Below are 26734 nucleotides of genomic sequence, written 5' to 3'. Positions count from 1 at the left end.
GTTCTCTTGCAGTCTGCCCTGGTTTGCTCTTAACTGGAGGCTGTGTTTGCCTCTTAAAAACAAAGTGGGCAGAGTGGGAACCAGCAATAATAAAGGGTGAGGAAAACTATGATCTGTGAGTAAAGATTGAAGCAGTTGTGTTTGGTTAATTCAGAGCAAGCACAAATTAAGGGAAGGAAGGACAGCAGTCAGCTGTTCACTGTGTCTTGTAGAAGGGACAAGAAGAAATCAGCTTAATTTGCAGCAGAAGATTTAGGATGAGCAATAATCTGTCCCACTTTAAGGACAGTGGGATGGGTAACCTAGAGTACTGTATGTGCTGCCTGGCTTGCTCAAGGGATAGGGCAGGTTTAAGAGCTCTTTAATAACATGAAACAGCCAGCAAAGTGCATTTGCAAAGTGCTAGCAGCTTCCTCCAGGCATGCTGAAGGAAAGGGTCCACCTGAAGTCCATCACAGTTTGAAACAGCGGAGCACTACCTGCCACTAGTGCTTCCCTCTCTGCTTTGATAGTCCAGTCTGGAGTGGCAGCCAATACTTGTAAGCCTTGAGATTCCTTGAGGTGCAAAATGGTTACTCAGATTTTGAAACAAAGAAGAAAAAAATTGAAAATATTGACAGGTGAAAAAATAAGGCAAGATGAGAAGAAATTTTAACAGAGCTGCCTTGGAGCCTGGCTGCCCGAAGTCATGGCTGCATCTCTCCTTCCCTTGTTTTTCTTCCAAATTCTCCAGCTCCCACTGGCAAATGGTGCTAAAACACTTTATATTTCCCCTTCATCAGCTCACCTGGCCCAGCTAAGGATGTAAGGGCTGCTGAGCTGCTCGGGCTGGAGGCAGCTCTTGCCCATGCCCTACAGCTGCCTGGCTTGACTGCAACAATGCGACACAGCCTCCCATTCATCCAGCCCGCCTGGGGAAGGCATTCCTGGCTTTTATTCTGAAGTGATGATGTCAGGCAGCTCTCTCCAGCCACCCATCAGTGCTAGCTGCACAGAATCATCCTGGCACCGGTGCCTTTGCTGACCATCTCCCAGCTGATGCCTTCCCAGCAGAATATGTTTTCCAAAATGCTTTTGTCTGCCGTCAGCCTCCTGCTTGCTAATTTGCAGCATCTCCTCTGCTCTCTGATGCAATTCATTCCAGGTAAAACGCATCAACAAAGAAATTCTTTAGCACATCCTCTTGGGAAGCTGTTTTCTGTTGCCGTTTAGAGCTGCTGCTGGTAGAGCAGGTCGGTACAGCATTTGCATTTTTATTCATCAGGAATGAAGGATCCTAAGTAATTTGAGGGGGTGGTTAGAAATTCTCTGTTGCTTATTGACAAGAGAAATTGGAGAGGCAGGTGCGCTGCACAGATTGCCTGGGATTACTAGCAGCTAGTGATGGGTTAGAGCTGGAAAACCAGTAGGCAGCAGATTCTCCCTGCAAAGGAGCCTGCTGTGAGACACGTAAACAGGCTGTGAAAGGGAGAGGATTGTTCTGAGCAGCCACGTTTCTGAGCCTTCCAGATGAATATTAAAGTGGGAAATGACTCCAAGGGATTTTGTATCACCACTAAACTCTGCAATTTGTGCCATTGCTGCACAGCTTGAGCTGCCTTCTTTGTTTTTTGGCTAAAAGAGTGAGATCTGCTATCAGGAAATAGGAACCAACAAAGACTTAATTCACCAGAATCTCTGCTTTTTGATGGTGGTGATGCTTTCCCCCTCCACTTTAAAGTATTGCTTCTGGGCTATCCAATGATCTGAAAGGTTCTCAAACCTACCTTCTTGCCCCACCAGATGCAAATTTAGGAAAAGTCCAGGAGGTTTCTTTTTCACTCTATGTCTTATGAAGTTGGTTTCAGCAACTACATCTGTGAGACAGAAAATTCAGAGGCAGAGTAATCAATGCAAAGTGAATGACCAAATATTCAGTCTAGCACTGGGAATGTTAATTAAACCAACCTAGAGAATTAACAGTTCAGGGGGTGATAAAGAAATTTCCTGCTGGGGAAAAAACAAACAAACAAACTTATTTGTATAAATTAATGATGGAGATTTTATCTGCCAGCAGATTGCAGCAGCTTTGTCATCTTGTTTAAATTTGGGCTCTCAGTTAAATTTAAATCATGGAATGGCTTAGGTTGGAAGAGACCTTAGAGATCATCTCCCTCTTCTGTCAATGTGCTTTGAAGCTGAACTCCATAGAAGCATAAAAAGCTGTTTCTTGCCATTGAACCATGAAAAAGAAACCCCTCTGTTATTTGTTCAGGCATTTGAGTGAGACAGTGATAATGAAAGGAAAAAAAAAAGAATAAAATCTATTCCATGTGATGTGTTTTCTCTGCCACTGATGTTTTCCTAGACCACCAGTTCATCATGCTTCTGTAAGGTAAGTGTTCCAAGGGCTGGCTTGTGTAAATCAATATTTAACCAAGAAATGGCAATTTCTTCCTGTCAGAATGAAAACGACCCCCAAAGTGCAGCATCTATTTCAGGTGTCCTTGGGAAACGAGATATTTCACATGCAAGAGATATTTCACAACTGTTTTTCTGCCTTCTCTCCCTCTCACAAACCTTTCTCTACTCCTTTTCTCCATTCTCCCCCCCATCCTCCTATGTTTTTTGTCACTTCTTTTATGTTCCTCTTTGCCTATTAGTGAGGAAGTGGGCAGCTGAGCCCCTAACAATGGGAAATCAACAAGCTAGATGGAACACGGAGTCAACTACCAGGACTTCCCAGCAGACACAAGGCAAGTGTAACAACCTGAGTCTGGGACACTCAGTTGATAGCGCAAATCAGTAGCTACAGCAACTTCAATTTGGGCTGGGAGGATGGAGAAAACTGGTTTGCTTGCCCTGTAGTTCTTGTCTGTGATTTAAAAGCTCCATAATGTGGGCCATATCTTGTGCCAGAGGATTTCCAGATCAGCCATTAGGGTTATTCTGAATTTCCATCAGTCCTCAGGGAAAGCAAAATTGTCACCTCACTCTCCCTGCTTTAAGAATACCGACTGTGAGCATTCTGTTTACTGAAGTCTGCACTCAGGTCTGGTCCTGGATGTCCTTCTGAGTCAAGCAATTAGGCTGTGCAGCTGCCTGTGGATTCAAATGGTGGGGGGCCCTTTGCCTTGGATTTGGATCTGTAGGTGTCCTGCTTTAGCTGGGGCAGGATCACAGACCAGCTGTGGTCTGCAGGCTGTTAGCAGTTGGAGTTAGCCCGGGGTGGGGGGACCTGAGCTGTCTCATGGGTGTATCCCATCCCATAAATGTCACCCTCATTATAAAGGGGGAAGGTTGCTGAGTGTGGAGGCTTCTCCTGCTCCTTGCTGTCCCTGGAAGGGCTCATTTGCTGTTCTGTACTCAAGAGCTGCTTTCCTGCTTAGTGTGACAGCTGTACCTGCTCTGGGATGAGTATGACTTTGTATTCTTCATAGTGGTGTTGATATTAATACTGTTTTTTCTGTTGCATTCAGTCTCTTTTCACTTCAGCCCATGGGTCTCCTCTCCTTTTTCTGAGGGCATATCTTTGGTATTGTGCTGAATGCAGAGGAGGTCATTGCTTATTTTTGTCTTCCACTTCTTGTCCTGAATCTCATAATCTCTTCAGAACAAACCTGGTTGGTTTGGATTTTGTGGTGTTGGTTTTTTCTTCTTCTTTCCCTCTTCCCCTCCTCCAGATTTTTCAGAATTGTCTTAGCTGTCATGTTTCTGAACAATTCTGGCTTGACTCTTCTGGCTATCATGATTTGTTCACATGTTGCATTCAGGATCTTCAGTCTGTTTCAGAGGTTGCCAGAAGCAAATGTGGTGCTTTCTTTTGCTGTGCTTGTTTCTTTCTCTCTGCTAGGGCAGGTCATGAACTTACACATTCTTGTTGTACACAGCTTGTTCTCAAACACTTTCTAGACCGTGTCTTGAAATGAATTCTAACTAGATTAGATTTCAGGAAGGATTACTAAGATGATCATGTGAATGGTAAGGTTACCACAGGAGAAGGAAAACGAAAAGAACGTGGCTTGATTAGCTTAGGAACTGATATGATTCCTCACTCTAAATACAACAGGTGGTAAACACAAGGGAGGGAGAACTACCAAAGCCACATACCAGTGGCTAACAAAGGAACAAAGGGGACAAACTGTCCTGTGAATAAAGTCCTGCTGTGAATTCAGAGACTTTTTCTAATCATCTGGGCAATGAGCAGCCTTCCAAAGAGGAGATCAGGGGCAGAGAACATAGTGAATTTTAAGGCAGGTCATATAGATGACTTTCTGGGACAGCAGATGAGCCAGGAGGTCTTTTCCAAGTCTTTTCAGACTCTTTTGTGGAGTTTATCTTTCTAAATTTCCCTTTGTAATGATGCTGCTCTCCAGGAAGTTTCATCCTTTGCTGTGCTGTATTTGTATCTGCTTAGATGCAAAAAAATCTCCTTAGGGACACATTGCTCTCAATATTTTATTAATCTTTTCTTCTTTATGATTTTTTTCTTCATGTTGTGCATCTTTACAATCTGTAGCTCAGCTTGCTAAGGCTGCAGCTTCTGCTGGCAGTCACTGAACCTGCCAAGTGCTGGTTGAGATGAAAAGCCTCCACTTCCTCCTAAGGCAGTCCTCTGAAGCACAACTGCTGGGATCAGATAGAGTGCTTCATATAGGAATAATCAGAACCTAATTGAATTTTAAGAGGGAGAGGATGTTGGTGGTTTGAGGTTAATTGCTTTAGCCCTGCAGCCTGAATTCTTTATCTAGCTGACTTACCATATTAGAGATCTAAAGAAGGATTTGAGGATTGGCAAGCCAGAGAACTACATTGAAGGCATCTTGCAATTTCCCTTCCTGCCTGCCTAACACCCATTCTGTCCATTCTGTTCTAAAATGCTGTCTGCCAGCCAGCTTGGTTCTTTTGCAGATGCTCTTCTGGCTGAGACAGCAAATTTGCTCTGTAGATGTGGAATTCTGATTCCAGAGGCTCACATGTAAATTGTGCAGCTGCTTCACTTAATCATCTGGATTAAGGAATGTAGGCTAGAAGCAGCAGTGGTGAAAGTCACTCCATTGCTGAATCAAAAAATCAGAATGAAGTTCAGGGTCAGTCTGGGCTTTGTTTAGTGTGTGGTCATGTCTGCAGCACTCCTGGTCCAGGAATGGATTTCTCTATGCCCTGCTGTCCTTCTTGAGGACTGTTTCACTTACACCTAAATCTTCATCACTTCTAATTTAGCTCAGGGCTCAAATTTAGTGAGGATGGAGCAGCGTAGCAAAGCAAAGCCTTCCCACTGAAGGAAGGCAGCAGCCTGTGTACTTTCTAGGTAAATCCACCTCTGCAGCTAAATGGATTGCTAAAACAATCCTTGTGTTGATGAGGCTTTGCAAACCAGGCTCCTGGAGCCAATAACTACTGTGTCCTGTGATTCCAATCAGTTCATGCTTTCTTAGTTCTTTTATCCTGTCACTGTGCCTAAGAAGGGGGTGTTGCATTCAAACAAGAGCCTCCACCAGCAATTACTCTGTTCTGCTATTGCTTGCTTATTTCCCTAGTAAATCTGCTAAATATATTTTGTCCTGTCCTGTAAATGTTTTTCAGGTCAGTTTTGTTTGTGTTCTTCTTGGTTTGCTTTTTTCTGTCCCTCTCCTCCCCTTCTCCTCGTCCCTCTCCTCCCCTTCTCCTCGTCCCTCTCCTCCCCTTCTCCTCGTCCCTCTCCTCCCCTTCTCCTCGTCCCTCTCCTCCCCTTCTCCTCGTCCCTCTCCTCCCCTTCTCCTCGTCCCTCTCCTCCCCTTCTCCTCGTCCCTCTCCTCCCCTTCTCCTCGTCCCTCTCCTCCCCTTCTCCTTTTCTGCACTGTGCTTTGTTTGGAAACCCCTTGGGTGATGTCCCAAATCCTGGGAAAACATCTCAGTATGTGCAATCTCTTCTGTCTCTAACTCACCTGTGACTGTGCTACCAAGGTGGAGTTAGAGGGGGTTTTAGGGTGCAGTTGTTCAGTCTGAGGTGTGCCCAGCTCTGTTTTGCTTTTGACAGTGTTGTCATACAAAGGCAGCATTCACTGCTTTACAAAGTGCCTGACTTCATCTTTCTGCTGGTGGCTTTGCCATGCAAGTCAGACCAGCTCCTTCCTGTCATTTCCTTCAGTGGCCCTCTTGTCAGAAACCAGTGGGACATTATGTTAGGCTCCCCTTCACCATTACTGCTGACTTCAACCAGATCTGTCTGCAGCCTCACAGGCTCTGATAGCAGATACCCTTATTCTCAGTTACTTGAAATAAATTCCAACTCTAAGCTTCATGAATGAAAATTTCTCTTCTTTCCCATCATCACGTATTTTATTACCTCCTTTGGACTGCTGAACAGGTGCCTCTCTAATGGATTAACTACAGCTAAACCCACTGGATTTTCAGCTCCTCGTGGATGTGTGGGGTATTATGGGAACTCAGCTTTACTCTGACTGTCCTCTGCAGCTTGGTTGCTTGCAGAATGCTGAATTCTGTTCTCTTAGACATCCAGACTCAAGCTCTAGCAATTGTTTGCTTAGTCAAGTGAAAATCTTAGTGACCTGCTTTTTGTTCTCACTCTTTTGTTTGCAGGTTTAAAGCATCTCCTGGCCAGCCCATCAAAAGAGCAAATCACCTTCCACAGCTCCAGGGGCTTGCAATGCATCTCACCCTTAATTCAGACAGTAGAGGAGACCCCTCAGCCCATCTCAGCTAAGATCAAAGGACATATTCCCAAATGGATTAATGGCAATCTTCTGAGGAATGGCCCTGGGAAGTTTGAATTTGGTGAGGAGAAGTAAGTCCAGGTTTGGTGAGTTTGTCAGTTGATTCTGATCTGAATTTTGCCTGAACCTAAAAGGGACCCCCACAAATGTCTCACCTCTGGAGCACTTTGTAGTTTCTTTTTAAGTAAGGCAAGGAATAAATGCTCATCTTATTCTTTCAAGAGCAGGTGCTCCCTCATCTGGAAACTCCCAGTGAACTCTCTGAAAATAGGAGCAAGGTTAACCTATTAAGGTTGGAGAAGCCAAGTCACAGAGAGGCTATGACCTACTCAGAAAGATATAATGAGGGAACAGAGGCAGGGATTAGAACATCCACACTCCTAGTCCTTTGTCATTAACAAAAGTCCATCCCACGAGCGTTCTGAAATCCCAGGCAGGATTTGTAAAGCTGGTTGCACTAAATTGAGTTGCTGTAGAAGCAAATCCATGTCACTTTCAAAATAGTATATTAAAATAGTGCAGCTGCTGTCTTTGGCCTGGAACCTGCTGCTCTAACTGGCAAACCTAGCACTTCCTCCAACGAATCTGATGGCACCAAGTGGCCAAAGGTCATCACCTTGCTACACCATCACCTAGAAAGATTGGACCAGGTGATCCTTGGGGGCCCTTCCAACTCAACCCATTCTATGATTCTCTGACCTTTAAAGGTCCTTCCAACCCAAAACTTTCTATGACTCTTTGACCTCCCCCCAAATCTCACTGTAAGTCAGCATCTACCTTCAGGTCCCACAGCTGCAAATTCCCTTGATTTGTTTCACTCCACTCCAGTGTTCTTCCCCGGACTCCTGTTTCAATGCCCAACAATAAACCTAAAGGACAAGAGGGACCAGCCTAGGAGAATGCCATACGTGTGCCCAACTCTTGTTCTCTTATCTCTTCTTGAAGATTTAACCATTGGTTTGATGGCATGGCCCTGTTGCATCAATTCCAGTTGGAGAAGGGTGCAGTGACATACCGGAGCAAGTTCCTGCAGAGCAATTCCTACCTGACTAACAGCCAGCACAACCGCATCGTGGTCTCAGAGTTTGGGACTCTGGCAATGCCAGACCCATGCAAGAGTCTCTTTGGGCGCTTCCTCTCACGCTTTGAGATGCCATGTAAGAGGGGGTTCTAAGAAACTTTGGCCTGCACCTTGTGGTTAGGCTTAAAAGGAGGTGTGAGGAAGGTCTGCTAGGGCCTATTCTGAGCACAGGTTTTCTTCTTAGAAGATGACTTCTCAGAACAACAACCAAAATGCAAGTTGGTGATTTAGTGCCACTTCAGCTCACTTGGTTCTGGGAGTTTGCAAATTGCCGACAAAAATCTTTCCCCAGCGCTCACCCCCCTGTGCAGCACCCCAGCTCTGGTAATGAGCATTACAGTTTACATTCTACCTGGGAGGCAGATTTGCCCTGAAAATACCTTGCCTCGCTAAGCCTGTAGGGTAAGTGGGCTAATCCTTCCTTTCCTGTACTAAGGTGCAGGAGATGATATGAGTGGGGTGAGAGGTGGGATTGCACAGGGAGGGACTACCAGCACCTGTAGGATTTTGTGTCTCTCAGGAAAGAAATAGGCTTAAATGCAAGCAAGGCATTTCCCAGTAAAACCAGAGCAGAACTAAAACTTGCAACTTGTTCATGTGTGTGACCATCTTCTGCTTCTTACCCTCCCTGAGGAGATGGATCCTGCCCTGCAGTGTCATCTGTTCTCTTCAAAGGTGCTCAGGCCTTCACTCAGTGGTGTGCCCAGCTCTCCAACTCCCCACCCCAGCTCTCAATGAGTTTCAGAACTCATCTTCTTCACCCAGCTCCAGCAGGTTGTTGCTGCCCACTCCTGCCTATTTGACTCTTTGCACATGTGTAGGCTCTTCCTCACTGCAAAACTGCTTGGACTCTGGGCTTCTGCTGTACCAGCATCAGGCTCTCTTCACCACACATAAAATATCCAGCTGGGGAGAGCTGCTTTTCCCTCAGCTGAGGAGATCTGATGAGTCACAGCTCCCCTAGGAGTAGCAAGAACAGCTCTGGCTGTTGTGAGGTTGTAGCTCTCAAAAGGCTCAGTTTGAAAAAAGAGAACTCAGCTTTAAATAGAGAAGGGGGAAAGAGAAATATTCCCTGTCCAAGCCCTGCCACACAAATAGTGTCCCTGTCCCTCCCCCTAGCTCAAGCTGCACCTTCCAGTCTTGCCTGTAAACGAAATGTGGCACTCCTCAGACAGCTGCCAGAGGAGAGGGCTTTGACTAGGGAGGGAAGGGAGCAGGATGTGAAGAAATAAGAGGTCAGAAACAAAGGGCACATGTGAGTGTGAAGGTTATCTTGGCTTCACTGCAGTGATCTCCACAAGAAGCAGTCCTTGTGCTTTTATCCTGAACTCACCTGCAGATTCCTGAGAGCCTCTGTAGATTAGTGAGATGTTTCCAATCAGTCACAGAGGGATTAGTGTCATTGCAGGTGGCTTTATTTGTTTAAACATATCTAAGTTGCTCTAATGTGATGTGAGCTTCAACAGAGCTGTGTAACACTGCAGGATTTCGTTTCAGACCCAAGTGACAACGCCAGCGTGAACTACGTTGTGTACAAAGGAGATTATTATGTCACCAGTGAGAACCTCTACATGTACAAAGTGGACCCAGAAACACTGGAAACGAAGGAAAAGGTGTGGGCAGGTGGGATAAGGGCTCAGGGTATGGTACAGGAGAAGCAGCTGGAGGAGGCCAAGTTTAGACTGGAGATGAGAAAGAAATTCTTGACAGTGAGGGTCAGGGGGACACTGGAACAGGTTGCCCAGGGAGGTTGTGGATGCCTCCTCCTTGGAGGTGTTCAAGGCCAGGTTGGATGAGGCCTTGAGCAGCCTGGGCTGGTGGGAGGTGTCCCTGGCCATGGCAGGGGGCTGCAATTGGATGATCTTGAAGGTCCCTTCCAACCCAAACCATTCTATGACTATGAATCACTCCTTGCTGTTCCTAAAAGCAGCAAGGGGAAACCCTGATTCCAAAAGCAATCAGTGCATCTTGGAGCCACAGCCTAAGCATTGCTTCATGGTGTGCTTGAGTCCCTGAAAAATCCACTTGGCCGCAAGTCAGCTCTCAGGAGTGAGGATTGAGTCACTGCCCCCTGTAGCAAGCAACAGAAAGACAGATGTAGCCTCACGTCTGTTTGAGTGCAGCTGGCATTCTTCCAGTCCCCTCATTGCTTGTCTGCACTTGTCTGTACCAGTGTGTGAAAAAGAGCAGTGCACACAGGAAGCAACATCACTGATCTCAGCTCTGTGTTCTTGCCCTGTCTCTTCATTCTTCCTATCTGATCCCTTTATCTCCTTCCACCCAACCTTTAAACACTCCAAAGCAGTCCTTCAAAGTCTTGACTGAAACCTCTGTTGCAAATGGGTGGTGAAGCCAATGTAAAGTCGAGTCTAACTTGGAGATTAGGAAGAAATTATTTCCAGTGAGGGTGGGGAGAAACTGGAACGAACAGGTTGCCCAGGGACGTTGTGGATGCCTCCTCCCTGGAGGTGTTCAAGGCCAGGTTGGATGAGGCCTTGAGCAACCTGGGCTGGTGGGAGGTGTCCCTGGCCATGGCAGGGGGCTGGAACTGGATGGTATTTAAGGTCCCTTCCAACCTAAACCATTCTATGACTCTGTGACTTTCATGAAACTGACCTTTAAAAGACTGTGGCTTGCAGGAGAGCAACAAGAAAGCTCTGTACTGACTGAAGGGTCTCTGGCATTTGCAGGTGGACTGGAGCAAATTTGTTGCAGTGAATGGGGCCACTGCTCACCCTCACTATGAGTCTGATGGCACAACATACAACATGGGCAACTCCTATGGGAAGCATGGTAAGGCTGGGCATGAGCAGCCTTGGCTTGTGGGAAGAGTGTGCAGGCTGCTGCTTGCTGCTTCAAGGAGCACTTGTTGAAGAAACTTCAGTGTCTAAAAAGACCTTGAAATTGCTGATTGTCTAAATGATGGCAAACCAGGCTAATTGTTTCAGCCTGTCAGTCTGTCTCATAAAAATGAATTCTCTCAGTGATTAGTAACAGATACTTCTGACTTTGGTCTGTGACTTTTCAACAGATTCTCCTCTCCCTCTCCCAAGTTATGGTGGACAATAGGAGAATGATTTTTAAAAGTCCCATCCAGCACTGAAGCATGATCCAAAGAAGCAGCCACAGGTTTTCCACTTAGAATATCTGGTGTTTGCTAGGGACTATGAGGATAGTGGATAGGAGAGAAAGTGGATTTTTTTTTTTTTTTTCCTGATCTGGCTGTCTTGCAGTAAAGCTGAATTCTCTGGGGCTGTTTTTTCTTCTTCCACAAACCATGTGCACTGCATCTAGTGGGCATCTAGTTACATCAACAAATCTGCTCAGGGTTAGCATTCACTGCTACTTAATGAAACTTTCAGCTCCCCAAGGCCTGTGCAGACAGCCACTGCCTTTCGTGGTGCTTCAGGCTGCTTCCATTTCACTGAAGATCTGCCCAGTTTTGACCATTTTTCATTCTTGCTGTTTTCATTTCCTTTTGGCTTTAGCAATGCCCAGCTGTGCAGCACACTCTCCAGTGTTCCCAGCTGGAGAGCCCAAACTACAGGTTGTTATTCAAATGTGCTGTTCTTTCCTGCTCATCTGCTCAGAGTTATTAAATGGGCACCAGTCATCACCAGGGCTCAAGGTTTTTCATTTCCCTTGATACTCAAGCAGTGGATCTGGTTTTCTTCCTGATCCTGTTATTATAGGATGCTCTAAGACAATCAGCTCGAGGAGGGCAGATTGAGACTGGATATTAGAAAGAAATTCTTGACAGTGAGGGTGGGGAGACACTGGAACAGGTTGCCCAGGGAGGTTGTGGATGTCCCTTCCCTGGAGGTGTTCATGGCCAGGCTGGATGAGACCCTGAGCAACCTGGGGAGTGGGAGGTGTCCCTGCCCATGGCAGAGGGTTGGAACTGGATGATCTTTAAGGTCCCTTCTAACCCAACCAGTTCCATGAATCTCTGAATGCACTGCAGACTAAAATTAGATGGCATTCTACCAAACTGAGATCTTTCTACTTCCTCTCAAGCTTCTTGTTTTGCTGGGTACCCTCTGTGGATTGTTCTGCTGACTTGATAACTGCCTTATTTTTCTGCTCACTTGAGCTGGAACTGAGGTTCTAGGATTCTAATGAAATAGAAAGGAACAGAAACTGCCTGCATCTCTGCCTGCTTCTCTGCCTGGGGAGAGCCTTGCATCTAGTGGTGCTGAACACCCTTTCTCCTTTCCAGGGTCTAGGTACAACATCATTCAGATCCCTCCACAGAAGTCAAGCTGTAGTGACACCTTAGAGGGAGCAAAAGTGCTGTGCTCCATTGCTCCAATGGACAAGATGAGACCCTCCTACTATCACAGCTTTGGTAAGAATGCTTTGTATCTCCCACTCTGTGCCTTTAGCCTGCTGTGAGGCAAAAAGGGCTTTTCACTGCTCTCTGCCCTTGAGATTTTTATTTGCCTAATACTCAGCTGGTATCTCCTTTCTTTTCTTTTCAGGAATGAGTGAAAACTACATCATTTTCATTGAGCAACCCATCAAGCTGAATCTCTTGCAGATTATCACTTCCAAGCTCTGTGGGAAAACCATTGTGGATGGGATAAGCTGGGAGCCTCAGTACAATACTTACTTCCATGTGGTGAATAAGCACACTGGGGAGGTAAGGTGGAACTTTGGTCTTTCCAGTATCACTGCATCTTAGAGTACTGGGTAGCATTTAGATACAGCAATATGAATCATTCCAGCAGCTACTGCAATATACACTTTATCAGTATGAGCAAGGAAGATTTTCCTCTCTATTGATTAATTTCTTTGCCAGCCCTAAAAGAACAGGCAGAAGTAAGCAGTTTGGGATTCCTGGGACTGCAGCACAGGGTCAGAAATGCAGTTCCCAGGTCAGTCATAGCCTAGGGATGATGCTATAGGGATGGAGACATGACAACAAGAGGCCAGGGGCCTGTCTTGGGCTGCTTCACGTTTTAACTCTCCTTCATCTGGTTTAAACACAAGACAAATCCCAAGGAATAAGTGGGGAATGAAATGAGGGGGAGAAGAGAAAACTCTTCTTGAGGAATGGTTAGGACCTCCAGAGAGGAAATGTAGCCTTGCTTATGGTCACTGTAGGTGCTGCCAGGCCAGTGGTGCAGCAAGCCCTTTGCTACTTTCCATCAAATCAATGCCTTTGAAGATGGTGGCTGCGTGGTCCTTGATCTGTGCTGCCAAGATGATGGAACAAGTCTGGCTACTTACAAACTGCAGAATCTGAGGAAGAGTGGGGAAGGCCTAGATCAGGTAAGATCTGTGTTGCATAGGATCTGATGGGGTTCATCTTCTTGGAGGAGCTATTCTGAAGGAAGGGCTGAGGTTAGTAGAATGGAGAACACTCTGGGGGAGACCATCAGGCAGAGGATGTGAATTGGGGAAAAGAACCGTGGAAAATGGAAAGACTAAAGCTACAGTCTATTGGTATTTGTCTTTTCTGTTCAGTATCTTAGCAGAAAACCTTAATGGAGTGGTTCCTTAAAACTTTTAACACTGGTGTGTTACACAGACCTCCCATCAGCCTTCTGGTTTAAAAACCTCAGTTTTAATGCTCCTCATTTTCCATATCCCTATGAAATAATTTTCCCCCCCAAGAAATTATGCAGGAATAACTGTTTTTTGGTGACTTTTAAAGGCATTACTTCAGCAAACCAGCCTTTATGTAAATCACAGGAACACAAATACCACAGAGATCCCTACATTGTTCCTCAAACTTAGCACAGCCTGTACTCATGAATCACTCATGCCCAGCTCCATTTAAAGCCATGTAAGAAACATGAGTTTGCATAAATCATCCATTGGCAAAGCTGGGGGTGCTTTCAGTTTCTTGGGCTGCAGATGTGTTTATTGGAACTCCCACCATATGGTGGATGAGGGGCAGGCATTTCTATGTGTTCAGACAAATCTGAACTTCCTCTGTCTGTGCTCTGAACTGTCTAGAAGCAAGTCTGTTCTGACACCTGCCTGGTTATATCCCCATAGGGTCATTTGGTTCTCCTTTCCTTTGGTGGTTTTTTTTTTGGTTTTTTTTTTTTTCTCCCTCCCAAGACTTGCTGAACATGAATTCAAGTGCAGCACAGAGGCCTGGAGCACCTTCTTCTGGAACCACCCTGCCCAGGGCAGGAGGGTTGGAACTAGATGATCCTTGAAGTCCCTTCCAACCTTAACAATTCCATGATTCTTCTCAAGCTTTTTGACTGCATGCAGCTTACAGGCTTAGAAAGTTCTTCCAGGGATGGTTTGTGTTACTGAAAATGATAGGGAAGTTTCTCTGTTCAGCCTTAGGCTTCCAATGTGGGACTGCCACTAATCATTAATAGGGCTGGGTGGGTTTCCAGCAGAGGTATTCCCTCTGCTTGCTCCCGGGCTGTAGAGGTCTCATGGCCTGTAATTTCCCTGGCAGCTCATGATCTTGGCTGGGCAAGAAGGGCCCAAGTCACGCAGCCCCTCTTGGGGGCTGCAAAAAGGATCAGTATGAGTCTGTTCTAACAGGATATTGTACAGCACATGTCCCAGTGCTGCCCTGGGAGCAGAACTGAGTGATTTGCTTACCCAGCTCAGGTTTAATTACAGTGAAAGCAATCCTGACCCATTTACTTGGTTGCCTTTTTGTTTCTGCTGGGAAGAACTGGAAGGAGCAGAGCCCTTGTCAGAGCTTGTTAATGCCACTTAATGGAAAGAGGATTTCAGGGGCAGGAGGAATGTCTAAAAGTTGAGAATTGTTCCCCAAAAGGGTTCTTAGCCTGCAGTGCCAGCCTCCTCTCCCCATCACCACAACTTGTTGTCTCTGTGTTAGGTTTATGAGTCCATAGCCCGAGCTTTCCCTCGTCGCTTTGTCCTCCCACTGAATGTGAATTCAGAGACACCTGTGGGGAAGAATCTGAACCCCCTGCCCTACACCTTGGCAAGGGCTGTGAAAGATGCAGATGGCAAGGTAGGTATGAGAGACCTCAACAGCTGCACTATGGCTGGGGTGACATTGCCTCAGCAGCCATCATCCTCTGCTGTCATCTTCTCAGATCTTGGGCACCAAGCAAGCAAGGTTTAGTCATTACTAAGAGGGGACTTTGTGTTTCAGTACAGAGGCTACCACAGTGCCTTAAATGGAGAGGGTCCAGAGGAGGCCATGAAGATGATCAGGGAGCACCTCTCCTATAAAGACAGGCTGAGAGAGTTGGGGCTGTTCAGCCTTGAGAAGAGGAGGCTCCAGGGAGAGCTTAGAGCTTCATTTCAATATCTGAAGGGGACCTACAGGAAGGCTGAGGAGGGACTGTTCAGAAGGGTTTAGAGTGATAGGATGAGGGACAATGGTTTGAAACTGGAGCAGGGGAGATTTAGGTTGGACATCAGGAGGAAGTTCTTCTCACTGAGGGTGGTGAGACACTGGAACAAGTTGCCCTATCTCTGGAGACATTCAAGGTCAGCCTTGCTGCGTCCCTGTGCAGCCTGCTGTGGTTGCAGGTGTCCCTGCTGCTGCAGGGGTGTTGGACAAGATGCCCTTTGAGGCTCCCTTCCCACCCAATGCCATCTGTGACTCTGTGAATGAGAGAGCAAACACATGATTAGGTTCTTCTGCACAGTCAAAGCTAAACTGACACTTGTGATGAATACTTCTCCTAGGTCTGGTGCACACATGAAAATCTCCACCCTGAAGGCTTTGAAAAGGTGGGGGGCTTGGAGTTCCCCCAGATCAACTACTCTGGGTACAATGGCAGGAGGTATCGCTACTTCTACGGCTGTGGCTTTGGGCATCTGGTTGGGAATTCCTTGATCAAGGTTGATGTGGAGACCAAGAATTTCAAGGTAAGGTGGAGTAAGATTATATATTTTTTTTTCATCAGTGGGAGTCATTCTGCTGAGCTGGCCTTACAAGTCATTTACAAGGCACTTCACTCTTTTAGGAGGTCTCTGTTCAAATGGGTCTCAGAGAAGATTCTTAATTCCATCTCTCACCTAGCAAATTATGGATGTGGCAACATTTAGCAAATAGGAGAGGGTTCCTAGATAGGTGGTGGCATAGAAGGGGTCTTCCAGGCCAAAGAAGAGTCCTATCTTATCAGACAGTACAGAAAATACACAAATAGCATAGACACTTGGAGATAAACCCCCCACATATCAATGACTGGGGCAGGAAACAAAGTTCAGGATATTTTGAAGGTTTAGAATTTTTCCTCTATCTCCCTTAAGCAGGGAAGAGTGACCCCCAAGGCACTAAATGCATATTAATCAGGAACTGTGCCAGCTACTAGAATGAGTTGGGACTGCTCAGACATCCCCACAGGAATTGCTGTGCTCCAGACCCTCGTTTTGCAGCAGGACTGCCCTCCCTCGGCACAGCCCCAGGCTGCAACAGGAGCAGCAGCTGTGCCCTCAGGTGGTGATGGTGCTGGATCTCCTCTCTGCTGGCGTGGCATCTCTCTCTCCACACTGCCTGTGTGAAGGTGGCCAGGATGGTGGTGGTGTTTGAGCTTGTATTTGTGCCAGTGCAAACTGCTGAGCACTAGGAACCCTTTTCACTGCCTGTTTGCATGATGCCTGGTACAATGGGCATGCCATCAGCACCATCATACTACTGGAACCAAAAGGATTAACGTAAAGGTGGAGCTGGAGGTCTTCTGGAGCAGAGTATGCCTGGGTGTCTTTGTGGGGAGCACTCCAACTTGCAACTCTGCTAACTGTAGTAGACAAGCATTAATGAAATGAATGTTCCTGTACTCTGCTAACTGTAGTAGACAAGCATTAATGAAATGAATGTTCCTGTGCTTGCCAGATTTGGCAGGAGGATGGATCCTACCCATCAGAGCCTGTGTTTGTGCCAGTGCCTAACGCTACAGCAGAAGACAGTGGAGTCATCTTGTCTGTAGTGGTCTCCCCCACTGAGGTAACTTATTGCTGCTAGTTTGTCAAAGTCACACAGTATTAAGCCTCCTTTCTAAACCACAAAGCTGTGTTTGAGGCTCTCAGGCAGACAGATCTAGCACCATGCTTCTCAGGGTGCATGGCTCTGCAGCTGCCAGGCACAGCCAGGCAGACCTAGAGCAGGATTGTGCCTTGGAATCACTCTGTTTCTTGAGTGGCATCTTTGCCTGTCACTGCTTCTGGCCAGCTCTCTAACAGGTTCAGTCTGTGTGGCCTGGTTGTGTGCAACAGATGTAGTGTGTTGAGCAGTGGAACAAAGTTCAGCCTGGGTATTCATTCTGGCTTTGCTTTCACCTTGCAGAACCAAAGTGCTTTCCTGCTTGTCTTGGATGCAGAGACCTTCCGAGAGCTGGGGCGAGCAGAAGTTCCCAGGCAAATGCCTTATGGATTTCATGGCATCTTTACTTCCCACTGACTGCAAGCCTCTGCCACCTTGTGTAACTGGGGCTGGGTCAGGCTCAGAAAGAAGCCTCTGCTTTCTTTCACCTCCCACCTTTGCATTATGCTCTGGGTGGAGGAAGTGCTGCTTCCTCCCTCATAACCTCTTGAGTTAGACCTCCCAATGTACAGCAAAGGGTCTGAGGAAGGCAGAAGCCTTTTCACTCAAAGAGTCCACTGTTTTATCTTAATTTCCTTGCTATATTGATAGCCCAGTTAGCAGCAGCTCACAAAGGCTGCCAGGTATAAGGCTTGCAAGGGAGAAAATGGAGATGAAGATGACACCCTCTTCCCCTGGCAGCAATGCACTCTGAAGGGAAGGGAGTGTCAGTGCTAAGGGCAGTGACCTTGGCTGAAACGTATAAAGCAGAAGGGAGGAATAAACCCAGTTAGGACCAGGTAGGCCCAATGAAGGGATGTAATTTCACCCCCATTGTGTAAAGATGGCCTTCAATGACCTCCAAAGGTAGATGCAAACTCTCCCAGAAGCTGTACCTGTAGTGCTTTTCTCTGTACCCTAATGGCACCTTCAAATAAACCCTTGTGAAGATTCTTACTGTCTTTCCCTGCTGTCATCAGCCCAGTGGCTAACCTTGTGCTGTGCACAAGAGGGAACAGCTGCAAGTTTGACACACAACTTATTATGTGATATGGTCCTGTAGCCATTCAGGATGTGTCTGCAGCATGCTCCTGCTTAAACAGCTTAGCTGGAAACAGCTCTGATGGCCAACACTGCCTCCTTCCTCCTAATTCAGCCAGTATGAAACACACAGCTCCACTGTGGCCTTGACATCCCTTTCCTTTTAAGTTGAGCAGATCAGAGTCAAACACCCATTCAGCTGCTTGCTTCTTCATCCAGGCTCCTACAGTTCCTGACCTCTGAGGTGCAAGTGGATAGGTGTGTTGAGGGAACCTGTCTAGCAGTTCTCCTGCAGGCTCTGTCTTTAAGGACACAGCAAAAAGAAGGCTTCCAGGAAAATGGATTCCTCCTCCTGCCTCAAGGACTACTTCTATTGCTTCATTATGAGAAAGGTGGAGAATGTTTTGAACCACTTCCATAAGAAAGAAAACGAATGCCTGTGCCTTAGAGTTTAAAGGAAATCCCTTGCTTGCTCTGGAGGCCAGCCCAGGCAGAACAAAAGCAAATCACAGCTGACTCACTCTTACCCAAGTGACCCAGCTTTCTCTCCTCTCTCGCCTTTCTTCACCTTCCTTACAGGTCTTGGGAAAAGAGGAGGGAGAGAAACAAGTCTTGTAGAGCAGGGCTGCAGCCCTGTCACAGGGTAGAGAAGCTCATGCCAAAGCTGCTCTCACAAAGCCGGCAGATGGCAAACATCTCCCACTGCTGGTGCTCCAGCTCTGCCAACCGGCTGCCTCCTCCAGCTCCCCTCTCCCTGACTTTCATGTCAGCAGCGGAGTTGCTGGGGAATAACCCCCAGTGAGGTCATGTCCCCAAGAATGGAAGCTGAACGATGCTAAGTGCGAGCTTAATGGTGGCAGGCAGAGTTCTGTCACCACAGCTGCTGCTCTTTTAAACTCTTTTTGTCTTGATGAGGTGGGAAGGGGACAGGTGCTGTCAGAGGTTCGTGTTCTGTTAATTGCAAGCACCCAGAGCACTGTACTACAACAGTGCAAAGTCCATGTGGTATTTATCAAGCTGTTCTCCAACAGCACCTAGTCCTACCTCCTGCCTGTGATGTGTGTTCCCGGACATGGTTTGATGGCCACGGGGGGGTTGGGTCGATAGTTGGACTCGATTCCCTTAGAGGAGTTTTCCAACCCAAACAATTCTGTGCTTCTGTGAGCAGGCGCAGCCGAGCTGCTGCAATGCCCAAAGCCTGGGCAAGGCGAGGGCGACCGGGGCGAGCTGCCCGAGCAGCCGAGCCCCGCCGCCAGCGGAGCACAGCCCCGCGCCCCGGCTGGCGGCGGGCAGCGGCAGCCGCTCAGCCCCGGTCCCGCGCGGTGGCGCTGCGGAGCCGCCACTGGCCGCCGGCGCCCGGATGGAGCAGCTCACGCCGGCGCGCAAGCACCGCCCGGCCATGGCACCGCCCGCAGCGCGGCTGGCGCGGATCTCCCGCACCGTCACCTTCAGCGCCTGCCACCGGCTGCACAGGTGAGCGGCCCCGGCACGCCCCGCCCCGCCCCGCCGCCCCGGGAGGCGCCCGCGCTGCCCCGCTTCCCCCCACGCCGCCGGCGCTGGGAGTCCGGGAACGGCACCGGGGCCTCGCAGGGGGCTGGGGAGCATCCGCGTCCTACGAGTGGCCACTGCCGGGGCGGGGGATGCGCGGTGCCTCCTGTCCAGTGCTTCTCGCTCCTCCTTCTGCCCATTTCCTGCGGCAGCCAGCCCAGACATAGGCGCTGAGGTGGGATTGAGGATAGCTAAAGGGTTGCGTTTAAATGGCACCGATTTGGTTGCCGTGGGGGGTTGGAACTGGATGGTCTTTAAGGTCCTTTCCAGCCCAAACCATTCTATGAATCTGTGAATTTATGCTTCCAGTTCGTAAGCAGCTCACTGTGCCCTTACTTATGCCTAAAGAGTGCCATGGCTTGAAGTACTCCATGGAGTAGCCACTTGAATTTCTTCCAAGGAGAGATTCAAAGAGGAAAGTTATCCTTTGTCCTTCTCGGAAAAGCTCCCTGAGCTTTTTAAGTAATAAATAACAGTGTGCATGCTTTATGCGTAATAATAAATATGCCTAATAATGCACTAATAACATGCATAATAATAGATAAAATTGCTCCTTACAGCTACCTGAAGGGATGTTGGGGTGAGGTTGGGGTTGGTGTCCCAAGTATCAGGTGATAGAATGAGAGGAAATAGCCTGAAGTTGTGCCAGGGGAGGGTTAGGTTGGAAATGAGGAACAACTTCTTTGCTGCAAGAGTGGTCAGGGATTGGCACAGGCTGCTCAGGGAGGTGGTGGAGTCCCAATCCCTGGAGGTGTTCAAGAAACCTGTGGCCATGGTGGGGTTGGGATGATGTTTGGACTCAATGATCTTACCAAGGAGCCCAAGTTAAATTTGGCAGAGCGAATTGAGATGGAAAGCAGCAAAGTCCTGAACATCTGCAGTGGATCCTGAAATGCCACCTCTGTGTTTCTCACAGTAAATCACTGAGTGATGAAGAAAACCTGAAGCTGTTTGGGAAATGCAACAACCCAAACGGCCACGGACACAACTACAAAGGTAAGAGGTTGGCTGCTGTGCTGACACAGGTTGTGGTGGATAGAGGCTGCTCTGGAGCAGGCTGGATTGAATGTGGAGTAACCCATGTGGAGCTGGGTCCATTGTGTGCAGCTTGAGCTAGTTGAAGGTGTCCCTGTTTGCTGCAGGGGCTTTGGACTGGGTGGTCTTTAAAGGTCCCTTCTAATCTGAAGCATTCTGTGTGCCTCACAGAACGTCAGGGTCTTCTGTCCCAGGCTGTACTTTGTTGTTAGGTTGCTGGTGTCATGGTGTGGTGCTGACCTTGGTGTTTTCTTGGTTTCAGTGACAGTCACTGTGAGAGGAGAGGTGAGTGTGAGCAGTACTTTTCTACTCTTATGGTGGCAGAATGGGTGGGTCCCAGTCTCCCACAGTACTAAAGTTCAATTTCCCAGGGTGTTTGTGGGAGCTCTGTGCACATCACTAGAGAAGATTTTCCATAATCACTCTCCCATTCCCTTTGCCTCTGACAAAGGTTTGCAGGTGACCATGGGACAGGCTGAGAGAGCTGGGGATTGTCAGCCTGGGGAAGAGAAGGCTCCAGGGAGATCTTAGAGCAGCCTTCCAGTACCTGGAGGGGCTCCAGAAGAGCTGGGGAGGGACTTTTGAGAAGGGCTTGGAGTGACGGGATGAGAGGGAATGGATTGAAGCTTAAGGAGGGCAGATTGAGACTGGAGGTTAGGAATGGTTTGTGTTGGAAGGGACCTTAAAGATCAACTAGTCCCAACCTCCCTGCCATGCATAGCAGGTTGAACTTCAAGACCCTTTAGCCATGGGCAGGGACATCTGCCACTAGCCCAGGTTGCTCAAGGCCTCATCCAGCCTGGCCTTGGAGGAGGCATCCACAACCTCTCTGGGCAACCTGTTCCAGTGTCTTTCCACCCTCACTGTCAAGAATTTCTTCCTAATCTGCAGTCTAAATCTGCCCTCCTCAAGCTTCAATCTATTATAAACTGTATGTAGCCTTTGTAAACATCACAGGAGTGGAGCTGAAACCAGAGTGTGGAGGTGGAAAACTGTTTTCCTTGTGGCTCAGGTGTCCTGAGCACACATAGTTAGATATTCACAGTCTGATTGGTACAGGCTCATGAGAGCCTTGCACGTGTAGCTTGGCTACTGATCTGCCTTCTGTTTCCCCTGCAGATTGACTCAGTCTCAGGAATGGTTATAAACCTGACAGACCTGAAAGAGTACATGCAGGTAATGGCACTGCTCTGCTACACATCCCCTGGGAGAATTGCTTAGAGCTGAGGACTTTGTCTAGTAGCAGGGTGAAGCCCTGATGAGCTGAAGATGGTAGGAAATAAAGAAGAAATCCAGGAATAATCTAAGATTAAATGCTTTAGCAGTGTGGTGTGAGGCAGTACAGGTGGATGGAGAGCTCTTAATGCTCTTCTAAAATACTTTTGCCTTGCTCCAGCCCCACATGCATGGTAAGTTGAACTTCAAGACCCCTGTGCCACTGAGACAAGATTGTTGCTGCTTTCTTTTTCCAGGAGGCCATCATGGAACCACTTGACCACAAGAACCTGGACAAGGATGTGCCATACTTTGCTGAGGTGGTGAGGTGGGTGGTGTGGTCTCCTTGTGGCATTGCTCTCAGGGTTAAGGAAGAGTCTCCAGGGTTCAGTCTTGCATCTGAAAGAGGAGGCCTCGAGAGCTGTGTGTGGTAAAGAGCTGTGGCACACACCTGTGCTGCATGCCCTGCCTGCCTTCCAGCCCTGCTGCCATGGAGCCTGCCTCACTCTGCCAGCCTGGGGGCAGGCCTGCTGGGGCAGTTCCTGTTGTAGAATCACAGGATTACTTGGTTGGAAAAGCCCTCTAAGGGCATTGAGCCCAACCATCAACCCCATACCACCATGACCACCAAACCCTGTCCCCGAGTGCCATGGCCACAGGTTTCTTGAACCCCTCCAGGATTGGGGACTCCACCACCTCCCTGGGCAGCCTGTTGCAGTTCCTCACTCAGGCTTCAGCTGGCTTTGAAATGATGAAATGATTCATCTGCTAGGAGGATCTCTTGCTCTATTGGCCAAAGCACCTACCAAGGGAGGCAGGAAGGCGAAGCCTGTTTGCCCCTGAGCAGCCTTTTGCAGACTGGCACTTGAAACCTGAGGCTGCTCCTTGGACAGCCTGGGGAGGCAGCTATGGGCTGTTAATTAGACCTTGTTTTGTCCCTGCTTGCTGGCTCCAGGGTGTGATTGTGTGAAACCTGCCCATGTGGCTCCCTGTGGCCTTCAGCATCCTCCCCCTGGCCCCCTCTGGATGCAGCTTCCTCGGATATCGGTGCTGTCGGTTCTGAACCTGCTCTTGTTTCATTCTTAGCACCACAGAGAACGTTGCAGTATTCATCTGGGAAAACCTCAAGAAGCTGCTGCCCATGGGAATTCTTTATAAAGTCAAAGTCTGTGAAACAGACCAGAACATTGTTGTTTATAAAGGAGAAGAAACCATCTCTGAGAAGTGAAATAAGCCTCAGCTGGGCAGAAACTCTGCTGCACAATCCAATCTGTGCATCAATTCAACCCTGCTCACTGTGTTTCCTACACCTAGGCCCTGGCTGTGTGTTAGATAGGAACAAATGCAGATATTTCAGAAGGATTCTTGCAGCAATCCAGCAGGTTGGGTTCTCAGAATGTGTTGATTCCTCTGCTTGTTCTCCAGACATTCCCTGTGCAAACTCAGATCACCAAGCTGAGATGAAATTGCCAATTGGAAAGGCAGCAGCTTTCTGGAGAGACCAGAGCCTGGCAAAATGGATGGGCTCTGGTCACAAAAGGCTTTGAATTTCCTCTAATGAAATGTTGGATTTATGATTTTTAGTAACCTGGCTTTGGGGGTTTTCTTCTTGATCTAACAGAGAATCATTATTGAAAATTAGAACTACCTGATCCTCTTTTTTTGTTCTTTTTTCCCCACTCCTCCTACAGGCTCATTTCTTCCTGTGGCTTTCTCTGTGTGAGGTGCTGTGGTTGTTCACAGAGCAATTCCCAATTAAAAAAAAAAAAAACAACAACAACCAACCAAACAAAAAAAAAAACCAACAAAAACCCTCAAAGGTCAGCTTGTCCTTGAAGGGAGCAGGGACATCTCCAACTAGAGCAGGTTGCTCAGGGCCCCAGCAAGTCTGAGCTTGAATGTGTCCAGGGATGGAGCCTCCACCACCTCCCTTGGCAACCTGTCCCAGTGTCTCCCCACCCTCATGGTGCAGAACTTCCTCCTGATGTCCAGCCTAAATCTCCCCTGCTCCAGCTTCAAACCATTGCTCCTCATCCTATCACTACATCTTTGCTCAGACTTTCTGGGTGAGCTTCTAAAAGGGAATAGAAAGAAAAGGCTGGAGGTGAGGAGTATTCCATCCATGCCTGAACAAGACCTCAGCTGTGGGAGCTCCAGCATTGGTCTGGGGTTTATTTTTTTCCCCTCTTAATTGTAATGCTGTGGGGGATAATTGGCTGAAGGTTCATCCCGGTGTCACACAAACAGAAAGTGCTCAGTGCATCAGGTGAAGACAAATTATTGCCACATTATTACCCCTTCTCCTCCCTTATTTGTCCTGATGATGTAAAACCAGGCAGCTTTTTTTTTTTTTTCAGTGTGGCTTCTGGCCAGGGAGGTTTTGCTGTTTATCTGAATGCTGCTGCTGCTGCTGCTCTGAGCTCACTAATGAGATGTGCCATTCCAGTTTGCTAGGATGATGTAAATCATACTGGCTGATAGCTGCTGCTGCTGCTTCACAAAGCATTTGGTGTCTCCAGTGAGTCATGGTGACTAAAACATACCATGTGGTGTCTTTATCAGAAGAGTAATTTAGCTGTTGACATTGTCCACACACACACAAAAAAAGGAGAAGCAAATAAATGATTCTGTCTATAAAGCACAGTCCCTTTGCTATTAAAAGCTTTGAAGTCAGAAAATAAAAATGGCCCAAACTCCTGATCTTTAACTGCAGTGCAACATAGCCCTGACAAGGTCCTGCAGCAGCTTGGCCATTTGTATTTATTGCTGTGTTGCATGCTGGGGATGTGGCCATGTCCTTCATTCTCATCTCTCCAGATCTGAATGGCAGCAGATCTGGAAAGAGATTTATAGAAGGGGTTGGGTTGGAAGGGACCTTCAAGATCATCCAGTTCCAACCCCCTGCCATGGGCAGGGACACCTCCCACCAGCCCAGGTTGCTCAAGGCCTCATCCAGCCTGGCCTTGAACACCTCCAGGCATCCACAGCCTCCCTGGGCAACCTGTGCCAGTGTCTCCCCACCCTCACTGGAAAGAATTTCTTCCTATTCTCTAGCCTCAATCTGCCCTCTTCAGGCTTCAATCCATCCTATCATTCCAAGCCCTTGTCAAAAGTCCCTTCCCAAGAGACGAGAAAACAGAATCACAGAATCAACAGGGTTGGAAGAGACCTCCAAGATCATCAAGTCCAACCCCACGTTATCTGGCCATGCCACCAGGGCAGCTGCCTGTATCTTTCCTTTTTTTACCCCAAAGGCAATCATGGAGCCACTCCACCACAGAATCTGGCTCAGGAGGTTTAAGTATTTTGCTGAACTTGTGAGTTTTGTAGGAGCAACATAGGGCAGAGACCACCTAGGTCCTACAGCTGTGTGGATGCACACAGAAGATCAGAGCCAATCCTTCTAGAAAGAGAGCAGTGTCTAAACAAACCAAACCCACTCCTGGTACAGCAAGAGCCTGGTTCCCTCCCATCTAAATGGCTTACAGACACCCACACCCACCCCAATAAAAAGCATACAGGAGTGGGCAATGCACACAACCCTGAGAATGCCCAGCCCAAGGCTCTGCCCAGATAGCAGCTCCCATTGTACCTGTGTGTTATCATCACACAGCCTCCTTGAGCACACAGAACAAATAAATGCTCCTTGCAGGCAGAGAGCCACCAAATGCTCCTTACCCTCCTCCTTTTGCTCTTCACTGGCTTCACTTTCCCTGCCCTGCATCTGATTTGCCTCCCAGTTGCACACCCAGAGGCTTCTGGTAATTGGAGCCAGGGCTGGAGCAAACATCCCAATGAGCTTTAAAGGAGTTTGATACATGACTGGGAACTGTGCTTGAGAGCCCCCAGGCTTCCTCCAGTCTCTCTCCTGTGTCTCTGCAGACACCCACCCAAAGCAGTAGCCCTGGGAAATGAAGAACATGCAGGGAACAGCCAGGAAGATGTCAGTCAGCAAGTCAGACCCCTGGGAACTCTGGGACAGAGACAGGGATGGGAAGAAATTCTTCCCAGTGAGGTCCCTTCCAACCCAACCCATTTTATGAATCTGTTTCTCTCCAAATCCAAGGAAGGTTTTGCTCTGCTTGCACTTCAGTTGGTAACTGAGGTGACACTGGTTCTCTTCTCAGAGTTATTGACACCTATGGCGTTTGGCTTTTATGATTATTCTCCACAGCAGTTTTACAAGTGTTAGTGTCAGCAGTATCTCTAACCCACTGGTAGGAGCTTCTTGGGTGTTGCAGGGCTCACCTTCATTTCCCTTTCTGCTTGAAGCAAAAGGAATTCCCCTGTGCTGGGTTCAACTTCCCCCTCAGCATGCAGCACGCTTTGCACTCTCCTTTTTTTTTTTTCCTCCCTGGTTCTGTTGGTGAACTAGAATTTACGAGGGAAATTAGGTAGGGATGTCAAAGGAAGTGCTGATTTTCACTGCTGCACGAGTGAAAAGGTCATGAGAATGTCACTGGTGAGGCTTGTCAAAGCCAGCAGCCATTCACCTCTCCGGAGGGGGTGAACTGCCTTGCTCTGAACGTCCAGTGCTCAGAGGTCGTTCTCAGGAGTTGGAGTGGCCAGAAAGATGTTTGGAAGAGGAATTTCAGATCTATTATTCAAAGCAAAGAGCTGTAATCTTACGAGGTGGACCTGTCAGCAGTGAGGTGTAAATTGCAGGGAGGTTGCAGCACTAACTAGAATTTTGTTGGGTGTTGTGCACTGCAGCAGCAGAAGGTAGGACATAGGAGGTGTTCAGAGCTCTGACAATTAACCCTGCTGCCAGTCTCACAGCAGGCCCCTGAGAAGGTATTTCTACTAAACTCTGCAGAAACATTCCATGAATGCAGAGCTCCAGGCACCAGGTGGTGCAAATTTAATTGTGCTTGGGACTTCTGACTTTGCAAAGCAATCACTCCACAACCTACCAGCTAAGAGGAAAATCAGTGAAAATGAGCATGGAGCAAGTCAGAGCTTACACTGGCATTGAGAAGCTGGAGGATAGGAGAGGTAGGGATTAATGTTCTTTGATGCAAATCATGGCTTTTGGAGTTAGACAAACTTTGAACAAGCAATGGAGTTGAGCAAGGCTTTGCTGGCCCAGCCATTGCCTGCAGGCTGTTGGCAATCTGGCCAACCCCAAGCTGGCTCCAG

General features: G+C 47.9%; 2 protein-coding genes across 2 annotated transcripts; both read left to right on the top strand.

The window, feature by feature from the left end:
* The first annotated feature begins 1038 nt into the window (after positions 1-1038).
* On the top strand, positions 1039-17134 carry BCO2 (beta-carotene oxygenase 2). Its single transcript, XM_054395664.1, has 13 exons — positions 1039-1144; positions 2643-2735; positions 6562-6766; positions 7641-7852; positions 9274-9389; positions 10467-10569; positions 11996-12124; positions 12258-12418; positions 12883-13050; positions 14597-14734; positions 15421-15603; positions 16571-16681; positions 17021-17134. Exons 1-13 carry the CDS (start codon positions 1039-1041, stop codon positions 17132-17134), a joined length of 1839 nt encoding a protein of 612 aa, XP_054251639.1.
* A 2062-nt stretch (positions 17135-19196) lies between these two features.
* On the top strand, positions 19197-22938 carry PTS (6-pyruvoyltetrahydropterin synthase). The gene is made up of 6 exons (XM_054395700.1): positions 19197-19270; positions 20262-20341; positions 20643-20665; positions 21500-21556; positions 21853-21923; positions 22682-22938. Exons 1-6 carry the CDS (start codon positions 19197-19199, stop codon positions 22821-22823), a joined length of 447 nt encoding a protein of 148 aa, XP_054251675.1. The 3' UTR covers positions 22824-22938.
* The last annotated feature ends 3796 nt before the right edge of the window (positions 22939-26734 follow it).

The sequence above is a fragment of the Indicator indicator genome, chromosome 34 (genome assembly GCF_027791375.1).
Source record: "Indicator indicator isolate 239-I01 chromosome 34, UM_Iind_1.1, whole genome shotgun sequence".
NCBI lineage: Eukaryota > Metazoa > Chordata > Aves > Piciformes > Indicatoridae > Indicator > Indicator indicator.
The sequence above is the reverse complement of the archived record's forward strand: the minus strand, read 5'-3'. Positions and strand labels throughout refer to the sequence as shown.